The 17,182-nt window shown below is 34.6% G+C and overlaps 1 protein-coding gene across 8 annotated transcripts in view; it reads right to left on the bottom strand.

The window, feature by feature from the left end:
* Window positions 1–17,182, bottom strand: part of STRN3 (striatin 3) — a 106,512-nt gene that overhangs the window by 16,450 nt on the left and 72,880 nt on the right. For 5 of the 8 annotated variants that reach the window (XM_021099885.1, XM_021099886.1, XM_021099887.1 and 2 more), the window contains 5 exons: window positions 8,636–8,776; window positions 4,274–4,407; window positions 2,768–2,943; window positions 2,544–2,591; window positions 1,873–1,994 (listed from right to left, as the gene is read on the bottom strand). In XM_021099885.1, the coding sequence (XP_020955544.1) occupies window positions 1,873–1,994; window positions 2,544–2,591; window positions 2,768–2,943; window positions 4,274–4,407; window positions 8,636–8,776 (621 nt within the window). The remainder of the gene's footprint in view (window positions 1–1,872; window positions 1,995–2,543; window positions 2,592–2,767; window positions 2,944–4,273; window positions 4,408–8,635; window positions 8,777–17,182) is intronic. The other 3 variants (XM_021099888.1, XM_021099889.1, XM_021099890.1) reach the window with 1 other exon arrangement.

Below are 17,182 nucleotides of genomic sequence, written 5' to 3'. Positions count from 1 at the left end.
AGTTATCTTCATACCATACTTCATACCATAATGTGTAACTATCCATCCCCTTGCTTATGTGTTTAAGGCTTATCTTTTTCTATTAGACTAAGTTTTCTTTCTTTCTTTGGTCTTTTGTCTTTTTTTTAGGGCCGCACCCATGGCATATGGAGGTTCCCAGGTTAGGGGTCGAATCGGAGCTACAGCTGCTGGCCTACACCACAGCCACAGCAATGCCAGATCCTTAACCCACTGAGTGAGGGCCAGGGAATCAAACCTGCAACCTCATGGTTCCTAGTTGGATTTGTTTCTGCTGCACCACAACAGGAACTCTTTTATTTTTTTTTAGGGCTGCAGCAGCAGCAGCAGCATTTGAAAGTTCCTGGGCTAGGGGTCTCACTGGAGCTGCAGCCTTATGCCACAGCAACACTGGATTTGAGCTGCATCTGCCAACTTACGCCACACCTTGAGGCAATGCTGGATCCTTAACCTGCTAAGCGAGGCCAGGGATGGAACCCGCATCCTCATGGATACTAGTCAGGTTCTTAACCTGCTAATAAGCTGCCAGGGGAACGCCAAGTCTTATTTCTTGATGTATGCTTAACACTACACCTGGCAAATTTAGGCCTCAAGTGTGTGTTAAATAAAAAGATCAAAGAGCTCGTGAATTCTTTTTAAATGAGCCAGTGATTAAGTAGACCACGATTTACTTAACCATTCTCGCACTAATAAACATCTGTTCCATTTTAATTTTTTTGATTATAAACAATTGCCCTTGTATATATTTTAATGTGTGTGCAAATATTTCTGTTAGTCAGATTCCTTTTTTTTTTTTTTTTTTTTTGTCTCTTTGCCTTTTCTTGAGCCGCTCCTGCGTGGCATATGGAGGTTCCCAGGCTAGGGGTCCAATCGGAGCTGTAGCCGCCAGCCTACGCCAGAGCCACAGCAACGCGGGATCCGAGCCGCATCTGTGACCTATACCACAGCTCACAGCAACGCGGGATCCTTAACCCACTGAGCAAGGCCAGTGATTGAACCCGCAACCTCAGGGTTCCTAGTCGGATTCGTTAACCACTGCACCACGACGGGAACTCCATCTGTTAGATTCTCAAAGTGGCATTTGTGAGTTAAAGCTATTGTTGCTTTGTCTTTTTAGGGCTGCGCCCGTGGCATATGGAAGTTCCTAGGCTAGGGGCTCAATTGGAGCTGCAGCTGCTGGCCTACACCATAGCCACAGCAACACGAGATCTGAGCAGAGTTTGTGACTTACACAGCTCACAGCAATGCCAGATCCTTAACCCACTGAATGAGGCCAGGGATAGAATCTGCATCCTCATGGTTACTCCTCAGCTTCGTTTCAGCTGAGCCAGAACGGGAATTCCAAAAGTTTTGTTTTCTTAACTAAGGAATTTTTTGGTCCTCTAAAATGTTCACTGATTTACACACTCTCATGTCTCTATTTGTTTTTATCATCTCTCACTAAATATTTATGAACTACATAAACTAAGTTTTAAAAACTGTTTCTTGTACTAAATGTTATTCTCCTTACCCATAATGGAAAAGATTCTGAAAAAGAATGTGTGTGAATATGTGTGTGTGTGTATGTGTGTATAAAAAACAGAATCGCAAAAAAAAAAAAAAAACAGAATCGCTGTGTTGTATGCCTGAAAACTAGCACAATATTATAAATCAACTATACTTCTTGCAAGATAAATATTCATGGCATTGTATTTCTTAATTTTTCTCTTTCATAAAGCAAATTGCTAGTAAATCAAAGTACTATTACTAGTAAATGAAAAGACCAATGTATCTTTAAACGATCTTATAATAGTTGAGGTAATTATTTTTGTCTGCTCCATCCACTTAAAAAAATATCTTGAGCCTTTTACTTACCATATGTATCATATGGATCCACATTAGGACTAGGCATATTCCACCACTGGATAGTTGCATCAATACCACCACTAAAACACTGTTCACCATTAGAACTAATAGCTAATGATAGAACAGGACCACTATTACAGAAAAAGAGGAAAACAATTACTTACAAAGACTAAGAAGAAACTCATATCTGCATCCCCCCAACCTTTCTCTAAATTTATGTGGTACCTAAAACAGTTTAGATAAACACATACATTTGAACAATACTGATTATATTCTTACTACACAATTATTAATCGAATGAAATATTAGTCAATTAATCTATCTTTTCTTTTTTCTTTTTTCCTAGGGCCACACCCAAGCATATGGAGGTTCCCAGGCTAGGGGTCTAATCGGAGCTGTAGCTGCTGGCCTACACCATAGCCACAGCAACGCGGGATCTGAGCCGCGTCTGCGGCCTATATCACAGCTAATGGCAATGCCGGATCCTTAACCCACTGAGCGAGGCCAGGGATGGAACCCACAACCTCATGGTTCCTAGTCAGATTCGTTAACCACTAAGCCACGATGGGAACTCCCTCTAATTTAAAACAAACATGAGAAAATTGCAAGGCTTCAAGATCGACAAATAATAGTTAACAAGAACTATGATTGTTAATTAAGTACTAATTCAAAAAACTTACATGTGGGCCCTAAATGTGTAGATAGGCTCTACATCTAAAGAGGCACTCCTAAAAGAGGGGAAAAAAGGGGGGGGGACAAATAATCGTAAATCAGTGGTTGATATTCAAGAGTCACTAGGTAAGATCAAACGAGTGCATAAAAGACACAGGACCATAAGAAGAATATTGCTTATAATTAGCAAATTTGGAAGGAAAAAACCACAGGTTAACATTAAAATACTTGCTTTTTGGCAGGAACTGTTTTTTGCAAGTTCCAAAGTTTCAGAGTATGGTCCTCAGAGGCAGTAACCAGCACAGGTTCTACAGGATGAAAAGCTAATGCTCGTACTCCATCGAAATGGCTACGTAGTGTATACTTGGGGTTCCATGTCTTTCGAAAGGCATCTTTATTGGCAGGCAACTAAAAAGAAAGAGCACAATATTTAGTGGTAAAAGTAGTTAACTGATAGGCATGTGGAGTTTTTGTTTGTTAGGGTGTGTTTAAAATACATATTCAAAACTGCTTTGTTAAAATTAAAATGTCCAGTGGAAATTTAATGTACCTTAAAAACTACAACAAATCTTTTGTCATTTAATAAGAACTAAAAAGAATCATTTCATTAGCTTGCAAATACCTAGTCAAATGAAGAGCTCCTTACCTAATTAATCATCAGGCTAAACCCAAAGTCCTATTAAATGTCAAATGAGAACAACAAAAAAACTATCATGCTGTAATACTTTACATGAAAACAAAAAAAATTACATAAATTACTACCCAAAACCCAAGGGGACAATATTAATTACTGTACAATACAGCTGTCATTTAGAAAATTAACATGTGACATTTTTCAAGGCAGCACGTGAGGTTACTTTACAAAAGTCTGAACTAAAGACACTTTGTTGATACTGATATGAAGTTTATCTTTTTACCTTCATTTCTCCATCTGTAAAGATAGGCTGTGAAACCACTTCTAAAGTAGTCAAAAGTTTATTAGAATTTAGTTGTTTAATGCTTTAAAAACATTAATGAGAATAAACCAGCCCACCCAGGCTGATGTTTTTAAAAAGCATGCTAATGTAAGTAAAAAATTCAGAAAAAAGAAATTTGTTATAAAAGGAAAAAAATTAATTTGCTGAAAAACTGCAAATTCATTAATATAAAATCTAAACAAATATAGTTAACTCTCAATTGAGTGTTTACTGTCTATAAAAAATTTAATTCAAGACTAGTTTCATCTCTAACACTGTCCTACCCATACCCCTTCCATCCACTCCCCATCCCTCAAATGAAGGACTATATATTCAGGAAATGACAAGCTAATGTGTTAACATTATCCTTAAAAAAATAAATAAATAAAAAATAAAACATGCTTTTTGAGAAGTATCCTGAAAGCAAATAAGTGATTCAGGTTACCTATTTTTCTCTTGTTAACAGCAAAATACAGCTTAATTTGAGTAGGTAATTGAGAGTTGACTACTCAAGGTAGATATTTATCAACCATTACTTTAAGGTAATTAATCACCCCAAACCTCTAACTAATGCACCAGAATACTCAAGAAAAATTCAAACACTACAAAGAAAGTAGCTATAAGAAAAAAAACTACATGTCACTTCAAATCAACATACTGTCGACACTTAAAACTTATCTTTTCCATGCACCTTGACATTAATTCTGTTTTATAAGTGTTTCCAAAAAATAAGGAGCCTTCTATTAAATCATTAAAAAAATTAAAAATAAAACCGCACTTACATCATAACTATAGTCTGCATCATTTGTTACCGTCAAGTCTGCAAGGTCTCCAAGGCCCAGTACACTTAACAAAACATCATCAGAACCCATAATAAATGACTTGCCTCCTCCAGATGGAAACGTTATTGGTTCAGCTATAAAGAACAAAACCGCTTCTTAAATGCTGAAAAATCATACAGTACAAGACAATATTGTGGGGGAAATGTAAGCACTTAACAGTTAAAATATCAGTAAAATAATTAGTTTTTATTTTCCCACTTCCCTTATTTCTTTCACTCAAAAAATCCTATTACTGCATTTGTTTATTTAGGAACTTAAACATAATTTTCCACAAATCGAATGTGCACTAGATAGATATATGATTCCAGGGTGGGAGGTGGGGCACAAAAGCTTTGTCAATTTACATCACTTAGGTATAATCTTAACTATAGTATTTTTTTTTTAATGTAATAGGTTGTTAAAGTCCTTTTTGCTTTCTATTGTATTTGCTTGGAAGTGCTAGGTATTCTAGCCCCTGATAAAAATTAAAACAAGCATTCACATGTAAATGGTTTCCAGTCTGCAACACAGTGAAATCCTTAAATTGCTCATATTCCTGCAGTAATAGCAATAGTCTAGGAAAAGGGCAGTTCTACCAACAATGTCAGTTTCCTTCTCATAAAAGGTTAACCCGTGTGATCTTCAGAATGTTTTCTAGCTTTCACACTTTGACTATGCTCTTTTAACTTCCGTTTTATTTACCATGATACTTCTAAAAAAATTACTAATCTATACTAATTATGAAACTTTAAATTTCTGATACTTTGACCAATTAAAATCAAACACTGCCATAAATAACTATAATTTTACATATGTCATTGTATTATATAACAACTAAACATATCAAAACACATTTAAAATCCATGAGCAAATTTAAAAGGGAAAAATAAAAACTCAAGCTAATTGTTAAATTTGATAAATTCCTATGAAAAATGATATAAGTCTAATATACTATAAGGAAACATGAGACGTATTAAAATTTGTCGGTTATCACTAATACTAATGAAAATCATTCTGAGAAGATATAACTCGACCTCTAGAAATATACTATGGCAAAAGTAAAAGACATCTTTATTTAAAATATTTTATATTTATTAAAGTAAGCTGTAATATCAAAGTGAGCTATATAATTTGACTCAAATAGGATCCTATATGAAACTTCTAAAGTAAAGTTGTGTGTCAGCAACTGATCTAGAGTAAATCTGATAGAAAATATAGATAGGGATACCAGTCGTATTTAATTAATTTTGTAACGGTTATACTTATTAAATCTAAATAATCTATAGCACTGATCCTTTCTACCAATATCTAGTATGTAGTTAGCGGTAATACCAGAAGAAGCTGAGAACTATAAAATCAAGAGTTTAAAATTATGTTTAAGAATAACTGTACAAAATTCATTAGGTAATATTTTCTCAAAGCATTTTTAGCTAGTACAAGGATAGAGTTTTGTTATATGCTCATAATTTGTTTATAAGACAAGTTAGAACAAAATGCCACAATTCCTCCCACTCATAATTATACACTCAACAGAAATTTTGCTAAAAGCCCATTAAAATAACTTTAACATAATAACTATGCTGTGTTATTACACATTCTATTGGCAGAGATATTTCTGACCAATTTAAGAGCATGTGAAGGGACATACCTAAGCAATATTAGCTAGTTTTATATTAATTGTATTAGATAGTATTATTTCCAATTAATCATATGACATTTCATTATTTCTCTATATACATATATAATCATTTATATACAGCAAGCTATACTGCTCACTTAACATTTATTACATACACGTGTGTCTGTGAAAAAAAATCTTCTAGGCTGTACTTCCATTTTCCTAATCACCCATCACTGTGGCATACAGTAATCACTCTCAGTTTATTTGCCCTTGTTTCTTTGCAGAGGGAATTAATTTCTACTCTATAAATTCATTTTATTAATATTAACAAAATTACCTACAGCACATGATTACATAAGCATGAAAATGTTATTAGCAACTCAAAGAAAAATAAAATTATTTTGGAGTTCCCGTTGTGGTGCAGGAGAAACGAATCTGACTAGGAACCATGAGGTTGAGGGTTCAATTCCTGGCCTCTCTCAGTGGGTTAAGGATGTGGTATTGCTGCAAGCTGTGGTGTAGGTGGAAGATGAGGCTGCTGGGATCCTGCGTTACTATGGCTGTGGCATAGGCCGGCAGCTACACCTTTGATTGGACCCCTAGCTTGGGTACCTCCATATGCTGTGGGTGCAGCCCTAATAAATAAATTAAAAAAAATTATTTCAAGAAGCAGCTTTTAATGATGAAAATTACATACCTTTTATTAGACAGCATAAAAGATTTCATCGAGCAATTTAAGATTACTATTATCATATCAGATTCCCCTTTATGGAAATCTTAGATTTCCAGAGTCCAGACTGAAATTTACAACATCCTTTTCATATTTTTCTTTAACTAATCCTCCGTTTTATGGACACTAGTGACCAAGGAAACCTGTAGCTCATATATCAAATTCTTCCTTTCTCCTTCAATTTTATCAAATCTAAAGAAAGAACACAGCTTAAAAACGGATTCTACTCATGTTAGTGGCAACACTGTATATCTTAAATCTTTACTAAAAACAGTCTGAAAGGTTGTAATGCCTAAGTTTCTCTCCTTGAGAACATAAGTTTTTTTCTTTATAAAATGCACTATGACAAGGCCTTCAACAGGAATGCATAAAAGTTGGAGGTGACCACTAAAAATAAGAGATTATGAATGCTAATGTTCTCTTCTTAGCACTAATCAAAGTTGAAATTAATCTTTTTTTAGTAACAAATTATTTAAGATTTAGCCTTTGAAAAGTGTGATAGTGCATATGCTTTCCTTCCTCCTCCACTATTAATAGATCACTGACTTAATTTTTTTTGTTTAAAAAGCACAATTACACATAAACATACATACAGGTTCTAAATGTACCACAAGTCTTGTCTGGCTGTTTCCAGAAGTCCCTGCTTTGAAGCATTTAAACTTATCTGTAATCCCTGATAATATGGCTTTGAATTGGGCTGCAAAATCTGCAGTTTAAATGTACAGTGTTAACTATAAAAAATTTTAGCAACTTTTTTCTATGTATTATTTGGTAAAGTAGAGCAAAAGCTTTAAAAAGCTTAGCCATTACTAAATGCATGAAATGAAAAATAATCAGGTTGGTATATTCATTTTAGAAAATACTTCCTTAAGTAAAATAGGAAAATAGCTTAACAGTGGAAAAGAGGTCTAGGAAAAACCAACAGACTATTTTACTTTTCCTGTTGCTTTTCATGCTTTAATATGTTTTGTTTTGGTTTTATTATTTTAGCGATTTTCTTTATCCTTCCTCAAACCTAGAGGATTATAGTAAGTGGCAAGGGCATGCAGAGATTACTACAAAGAAAAAAAAAAGCAAAATTATTTAACTTTAAGGAAAAATATGCAGGTAGAGAACTCTTAGAAGAGCATATAAGGTGTATTCAAAGAGTTCTGACAGGACATCAAATTACCCAAAGCAAAAGCAGTAATATCAATGAAATGCAAATTATATGCCAAATTATTAATGAATTATCTTTTACATTTGTATCATATATCAAAATAAACTTTTGGTAACAATTCAGTCTCATTACTTAGAATTTTAATTATCTAGACCTAGAATTATATACTATTCAAGTATATCTACATATCTTCAGCTAAAATCAATTTTGGAAAAAATGCCTAAGTAGTACTTTCATTTTCTGCACATTTCTAGTTTAAGCAAATTTTAGAAAATTCACTAACGAGTAGTATATACTAGTACCAAGTTTAAGAATTATATGTTGCCTTATTCTAAAATATTAGATTAGGCAATTGTTACATGTATTTTCAGAAATAATATATAAAGTTCTAAGCACAATGTCTGGTACTTAGCTGTCTCCTTATAAGTGACAGTTATTATTAGTTGTTAAAATTTAGCAATATGACAAAATGACTAAATAGTTCTTTTCCATATGTACCCAAGTCTTCTTAAACTATTTTCCTGCTACTACATATGTAAACTAAAGTCCCAGTTCAGAAAGGTACTCTGAAATGACCTGTAATAGAAATAAGTCCACCTAATATCAAAACAAGAAAATTATAAAGACATATAAGCCAAAAATTTCAAAATCCCTAAGACAATTACACCAAGAGCTTGCCCAACACCTTCTCTGAAGATCATAAAAGCTGATTTTCAGCATTTTAAAACAGCAGCAAATACAATATTTAAGGAGATGTGATTTGGAATTAATGTCTTCTACAATGTAAATAAACACAGTAGCTAAATTCTGTACCTTCCTCTGCTCTTGCACCTTCATGATCAGTCATTCTAGTAGAGGCTGACCTAGACTGATTTATGATTCCTGAAGGGATGTGGGGCAGCTCATCATCTCCCAGATCAGCTATCATGTCGTAGAGTTTTGTCCTGTTGACCCCTGTAAATTAATGTCAGCAGTAGAGATTCATTTAACGGCTACCGCTTGACTTGCTAGCAGCCTTTAAAACCAATCTACTAACAAAAGAGGCCATTTTTAAGAAGTTTCAGTTGTAAAAATCTCAGAAAATCAAAGATGTCTTCAATTTTCCACACCACCCCCCAAAAAAATATTGAAAAGATTTAAATATTTAAGATATTGACTATTTTTGTGGAGATATATATAATAGAGTCATCTGTCACTCAAAGTTCTGTAAGCTCAAAGATACAGATGGTACCATTCAAACAAAAAACTTTGGTGTTTAACATTTAACAGTGTAAAGACTAAAATGAGTTTTCCCAACTTAATTATTTTTAAAAAGTTAACAAACAAGCACAAATGATTTTTATGAGGGTGCAACAAACAATTAACTTTCCCTGGTGTTTATGTGGATGTTTTCCTGCCACATTCATACAACTCTGTCATGAACAAATCACTCAATTCCCCTCAACATGCTTTTTTCATTTTTTACAAATTTAAAAACTGATTTACCTATGAGCTTGCTCATTTTCTCACTATAGTATGAAAAGTCAACACTGTCACAGGCCATAATTACTGGGAGAATTTCTGCTGTTACCTAGATTAATTTAGGCCAAAATATGGCCAACTCTGTAGCATCCACAGTACTGTGGGATCTCTTGTTTTAACTATGAATTTCAGAAGTGACAGGATCTTGTTTCAACTATGAACTTCAGAAGTGACAGGAGAATCATTTCTCTTGTGTGTTTCGAAAGAAAACAGTTTTAAGGTGAAAAGACAAAAGAAAATGCTTTGAAGTCTATGTAAAGTAAAAACAATTAAAACAGGCAAATCCAAGGCCACACATTATGACCATATTTACTAATGTCTATATTAATGGACTAGACTATGTAATGACTAAACTTCACTATGGCTATTAGAATATTAGAAATTCTATAGAGACTATCACTCATCTGTGCATCCCTAACAGAATACCAAGTAGCAAGATTGTTGGACTATACGGAAATAGGTGGGACCTTACACATTTACTAACTCTATTTCATAGTAATCCCTAACTTCTTGGAAAGGCTTAAGCACTCCACTTCTGGATGCAACATGTCAAGTAGTCTGAATTTTCTAAAACAATTATAATGGAGAAACGCATTCTCTGAGGATTTTCCCCCTGACATTGAAGTGACTATAAACAAATTCTTTAATAAATGAAAAACTGCCAAGTCAATGTCAAACCATCAGTGAAATGCAACATGAAAGAAAATAAACATTATCCTTTCTCACAAAATAGCTCTCCTTTATAGCATTCCCACTTATGAATACCACCAGGATTGATCTGATTTGTTCTTAAAATCCTACGACATCTTAATTCCTCTTCAACTTAAAAATGGGAGAGGAAACCTTTTTAAAAGAATTCTCTTTTAAAAGTATTCTTCAGATTAATCCTTTTCTCTATTGATTTTATTCTAGTCAAAACTGTCACTGTTATGAATTATTGGAGAAGATTCCTAATTGGTTTTCCCATCTTCCGGCTCCATTTGTCTTCAAATTTGAATTCTACCACTAGATTAGTTTTCCAAAATTACCCATTTATCTTATCACCCCTTACTCTAAAACCGTAAGTAGCACAACACTCTCTGAATTAAGACTACCCAAATCTTGTACCCTGCACATGCTCCATTTGATCCTATTTTTTCCCTATCCAAGCTCATCTTTTTTTTTTTTTTTTTTTTTTTTGCTTTTTAGGGTCCAATCTCATCTTTTAGGGCTTCACCATACCAATCTCCATAATTTTCAAATCAAAGCAGTTTCTCTATAAGATCAATATTCACCAAGATTCCTTCTACTATATTTTGTCTTGTCTGTCCTTACCTATTCTTCAGAAAGGTGAGAAAACTTCTGACACAGACATATAAATTGCTATCCTCTAACGTGCGCTTCAGTCTATCACAATTCTACCCATTCCTCCAAACCACTTCCATCTCCTCTGCGAAACTTTTGTTGCTCTTCTCTGCTCTTTTTTTTGGGGCTGCACCTGTGGCATGAGAAAATTCTCAGGCTAGGGATCAAACCTGTGCCATAGCTGTGATGTCAAAGCTCTAACCTTGAGGCCACCAGAGAATTTCCTTTCTCTGCTCATTCTTATTATACTTATGTATACCATAAAATTAGACTTTATTAGATATTACCTTATAATTTCATCATATGATACCTAAATATAATAAAGATAAGAAAAAGTTTTATCATTACCAATAATGTCAGGTTATATTTAAAGGGGAACACATGGACTGAGAAATAAGTAAAAGGAAAGTAGTAGACAACATCAAAGCTAATGTTCAAATTGATGCTCCCAAATTATAAATTATTATTACTTTTTTTGATTTGCACACTACAGACAAACATTAGTTTCTGTGTGACACAGTGGCAAGTTTAGGAAAAGATGGAATGTTGCTGCTTTAATTTCTAGTTTCTCAAAACTACTAAAAAGATTAAAGCAGATTTCTTTCTTTCTTTTTCTTTTTTCTGCTTTTCAGGGCCAGACCTGCAGCATATGGAGGAAGCTCCCAGGATAGGAGCAGAATTAGAGCTGTAGTCACTGGCCTCTGCCACAGCCACAGCAATGCAGGATCCAAGCCTCATTTGCAACGTACACCATAGCTCATGGCAACGCAGGATCCCCAATCCCCTGAGCAAGGCCAGGGATCGAACCCACATCTTCATAGAAACTAGTTGGATTTGTTTCCATTGTGCCACAACTTCTAAAGCAGATTTCTTAAACAGATCTAACAGTCTTGTCTAGAACTGAACTTTGTAAAACATCTTTAAACTAACTATACATTTAACAAGCCATCACTGTCTAAATCTATCCAATATTCTAAACACAATAAATGTAAAAAATGCCACTTCAAATAAAAAATTTGAAGTCTGATTATCAATAACGAGAATATTATAACGGCATTAGTGTAACAATATTATACATAATATAAAAAATAATCAAGGGCATAATTGAAGACTCATTAAGCTTTAAACAAAAACTGATTCCCAATTATTGCTTGAATCTATAGAATACTCTTTCTAATTTTAACAGGGAAGAAAAACTTTTCTTTTACTACTATGAATTACAAAACAACCCTCCTACTTCTTAACCACAACCTCCAAATCAATAAAAATGCACAATCCTCTAAATAGATTACAGGAAAATGACAAACACTATGCCATTTATGAGCCAAACTATGGACTGACAATTGTGTTAGTGTTTTGAAATTCATCCTTACTCACAAACATGTACACTCATGACACGAAACTTATCCTTCTATGTACTCTACTATTATAAGTAAAATAGTACTTAATCTAAGTGTTTTCTCCCTCTCAGATGTGCCTCTCTTTGTTAAATCAACCTATATTCTGAAGTGAAACCAAATGGTTAGTATGCAATTTGGGAAAGATATATTTATTAAATTTATTTTAAAATAAGGATTTAGTTATGTCATGTTTGCTAGATCTGTTCTATTTTCTGATTATCACTGTAATTAAAATAAAGCTTTTACATAATAACTGCCTTTTTTTGCTTTTTAGGGCTGTACTTTTAGAAATATTAATAGAAAAAGTACATCTCTTCAAGTATACCTCACTTATTTAGCACGAAATAAATAATTGTAGCTATATTTCAAGACAAGGCTGTCACTTTTTTTGGAAGCACCCTCGGCATGTGGAAGCTCCTGGGCCAGGGATCAAACCCGCAACACAGCAGTGACTAGAGATGCTACAGTGACAACCTTAACCTACCATTCTACAAAAGAATTCCAAAACTGTCACTCTGAAGTCATTTTCTTTCACCTTAAGGTAGGAAAAAAGAAAGGTAGAATGGTGTAAAGAAGCTGAAATACAGATAACATTAGCTTCCTGGCTCTTGATTTCAAAAAGCTTTCCATTTAAGAGTCAAATCATGGGTGAGTCTTTACGAAGTTGAAAAGCTGGCATTCTCACGATCTTTTTTTCCCCATTAGGAAAAAAAGGGGTGGGAGTTCCCACTGTTGCACAGTAGGTTAAGAATCTGACTGCAGCAGCCTGGGTTGCTACAGAGGCACAGGTTCGATCCCTGGCCTGGTACAGTAGTTTAAAAGATCAAGGGTTGCCTCGGTTGTGGTGAAGGTCACACCTGTGGCTCAAATTCTATCCCTGGCCTGGGAACTTTCATATACCACAGGTGCAGCCCTTAAAAAAAAAAAAGAAAAGAAAAGAAAAGAAAAAAAGAGAATAAAAGGAAAAGGGCATTTAAGTTGGATTACATCTGCTGATTCTATACGGTAAAGTTAGCAAATAATTTTCTTCCCTCTGAGAAGATAGAAAAAAAGTCTGTAGAAACTTAATGCTGGGATCCAATACCTGTGATCCATTCACACTTTATTTTTATTTTTTGGTCTTTTTGTATTTTTCTAGGGCCAGACTAATGGCATATGGAGGTTCCCAGGCCAGGGGTCCAACTGGAGCTGTAGCCACAGGCCTATGCTACAGAAACATGGGATCCGAGCCAAGTCTGTGACCTACACCACAATTCACGGCAATGCTGGATCCTTAACCCACTGAGTGAGGCAGGGATCGAACCCACAACCTTATGGTTCCTAGCTGGATTCACTAACCACTGAGCCACAACGGTAACTCCCATTCACACTTTAGAATAAAGGGAAAAAAACCTATGGTTTATGAATTATTCTAACTTTTATAAAGCTACATCTTTATACAGAAGAAAATATAAGAAAAACCAAAAAAGATAGATAAGAATGATAAGAAAATACATGAATTACCTTTTCATGTAAAACTGTATCTTAGCATCACTTTGATGTACTACCTAGATGAAGACCTAAATTCTATTATCAATTAAAAATTAAAAAAAAAATTTCCATGGCAAGGATCTAGCCAACACTTTCATTTGGGATTCTATATTCAAGAGTAGAAAGTTCATCTAATTCAGAAAGGAAGTATAAAAAGAAACAATTTATTATTTCCTAATTATCTTTCCTGAAACACTGTTAGAAACCTGATTTTTATATCTACATATATGGGTCAACTTAAAAGTACTACGTTTAAAAATACTAAAAACAAGGATAAGTAATGAGGTCCTGCTGTATAACACAGGAAATTATATTCAATCACTTGTGATGGAACATGACAGAAGATAACATGAGAAAAAGAATGTGTGTGTATATATATATGTATAATTCGGTCACTTTGCTGTATAGCAAAAATTGACAGAACCTTGTAAATCAACTATAGTAAAAATTTTTTAAAAATACTAAAGATGAGAAACAACCTAAAGGATTAACTAATGGAAGCTAGGCTAAAATCCATAAGATGCTATACTATGTAACCACTAAAATTATTATTTTGTTTAGATGGCTCTGAAAATTAAGAAAAAATGCATTGAAGACAATATAATGATATTCTTATTAAAATAAAAGGAGATTTATGTATAAAGATATTTAGAAGAAGCTGGAAGGATAGATGCCAAATGGCTGAGGTCCCCAGTTCCTGACTTATAGTAGTTCCCTTTCACCCATTTCACATGTTACATTTTCTAATACTCTGTACAGAACAGGGTAGCTTGGTTAAAAAAAAAAAAAAAAAAAAAAAAAAAGAGTTCTTGTCATGGCTCAGCAGAAACGAATCTGACTAGTATCCATGAGGACACAGGTTCGATCCCTGGCCTCACTCAGTGGGTTAAAGATCCGGCATTGCCATGAGCTGTGGTGTAGGTCACAGACGCAGCTTAGATCTGGCATTGTGGCTGAGATGTAGGCTATACCTTCAATTTGACCCCTAGCTTGGGAATCTCCATATGCTGTGGGCGCGACCCTAAAAAAGACAAAAAAAGAAAACATTATACAGAGGAATATTTATTGACATAAAATGATATTTTCTGTGAATTGTTAGCTAAGTAGGCAAGTAACAAAACTGTGCATACTATGACTATTAAAATTAATTATGATTTTATGGGGATTTTAGTTTCAGTTCATATATTTCTAATAGTTCTTAATAGATGTGTTTTTTCCAATAAAAAACATTTTTAGAAAAACGTAAAACTTACAACTAAAAACACCTTAAGTTTTTTATTTGGCCACTCCCACGGCATGTGGAAGGTCCTGGGCCAGGGACTAAACGCATGCCAAAGCAGTGACCACAGCCACTGCAGCGACAATACCAGATCCTTAACCTGTTGCATCACAAAAGAACTCCAAAAAACCCTGTAAGCTGACTTACATCTTCTTTCTAAACCTCAAAAAGGTACAGGCATACTGCAGCGATATTGAGGATTCAGTTCCAGACCACTGCAATAAGGCAAGTATCACAATAAAGTGAGTCATATGAATTTTTAGGTTTCCCAATGCATATATAAGTTATGTTTACACTATACTATATTAAGCGTGCAGTAGCACTATGCCTTAAAAAAAAAAAAAAAAAAAAGGAAATACTGTTGTTCCTCTGTGGCTACTGCTTTGGCAAAGATTCAATCCCTGGCCTAGGAACTTTCACATGCTTTGGGTACAGCCAGAAAGAAAAAAATAAAGTTAACAATTTAAAAATACTTTATTGCAACAAAACCTAAAGGAAGCAGAAGGAAATCATGAAGATCAGAGAGGAAATAAATAAAGATTTTAAAAAAAATCAATAAAACCAAGAGCTGTTCTTTGAAAGGGTAAACAAAACTGACAAACCTCTCACCAGACTCACCAAGGAAAGAGAACCCAAATAAACAAAGAAATGAAAAAGGAGAAATCACAACTGATATTGCAAAAATACAAAAAACCATAAAAAAATACCATGAACAATTATATGTCAACAAATTTGACGAGAAGAAACAGACAAATTTCTAAAACATACAGCCCACCAAAACAGAGTCAAGAAGAAACATAATTTGAATAGACCGAGCACTAGAAATGAAATTGAAATGTGGAAAAAAAAAACAAAAACAAAAAACAAAAAACAAATAACAAAAAGACACCTCCCTACAAGCAAAAGTCCAGGACCACATGCCTTCACAGGCAAATTCTACCACATATAGAATTTATACCAATGGTTCTTAAACTTTTCCAAAAAACTGAAGAAGGAATACTCCCAAAGACATTCTATGAAGCCACCATCACCTTAATACTAAAATCAGACAAAGACACTACCAAAAAAGAAAATTATAGGCCAGTATCTTTGATAAACATAGATGTAAAAATTCTCAACAAAATTTCAGCAAAACAAATCCAACAACAGGAGTTCCCGTTGTGGCGCAGTGGTTAACGAATCAACTAGGAACCATGAGGTTGCGGGTTCAGTCCCTGCCCTTGCTCAGTGGGTTAACGATCCGGCGTTGCCGTGAGCTGTGGTGTAGGTTGCAGACGCGGCTCGGATCCCGCGTTGCTGTGGCTCTGGCATAGGCTGGTGGCTACAGCTCTGATTCAACCCCTAGCCTGGGAACCTCCATATGCCGCGGGAGTGGCCCAAGAAATAGCAACAACAACAACAATAACAACAACAAAAGACAAATCCAACAACATATAAAGATCATATACTGTGACCAAGTGGGATTCATCAGATGGTTCAAAAATCAATGTAATAAACCACATTAACAAAAGTTAAAAAAAAAAATCACATGATCATTTCAACAGATGCAGATACATTTGACAAAATCCAACATCCATTCATGATAAAAGCGTACCAAAGTGGGTATAGAGGGAACATATTTCAACATAATAAAAGCAATTTATGGAATTCCCATCATGGTGCAGCAGAAACAAATCCGACTAGTATCCATGAGGATGAGGGTTTGATCCCTGGCCTTGCTCAGTGGGTTAAGGATCTGATGTTGCCATTAGCTGTGGTGTAGGCTGCAGATGTGGCTCAGATCTGGCGTGACTGGCTCTGGCTGGCAGCTGCAGCTCCGATTCAACCCCTAGCCTGGGAACCTCCACATGCTGCGCCCTAAAAAAGCAAAATGGCAAAAAAACCCCAAAAAACGCCATTTATGACAAACCCGCAGCCAATATGATATCCTATGTGAAAAGGTAAAAGCCTTCCTGCTAAAATGTGGAAGAAGACAAGGATGCTCACACTCACCACTTTTATTCAATATTATTAGAAGTCCTAGCCACAACAATCAGACAAATAAAAGGTATCCAAATTGGATGAGAAGAGGTAAAATTGTCACTGTATGCAGATGACGTAATACTATATAAAGAAACCCTAAGGACTCCACACAAAAAACTGTTCAAACTAATCAACGAATTCAGCAAAGAAGCAGGATACAAGATTTGCATTCAGAAATCATACACATTTCTATATACTAACAATGAATCATTAGAAAAGGAATATTAAAAAACAGTACTTTTTAAAATTGCACCCACCAAAATT

This window comes from Sus scrofa, chromosome 7 (assembly GCF_000003025.6).
Source record: "Sus scrofa isolate TJ Tabasco breed Duroc chromosome 7, Sscrofa11.1, whole genome shotgun sequence".
NCBI lineage: Eukaryota > Metazoa > Chordata > Mammalia > Artiodactyla > Suidae > Sus > Sus scrofa.
Note: the sequence above shows the minus strand (reverse complement) of the source record. Positions and strands in the feature narration are given on the sequence as shown.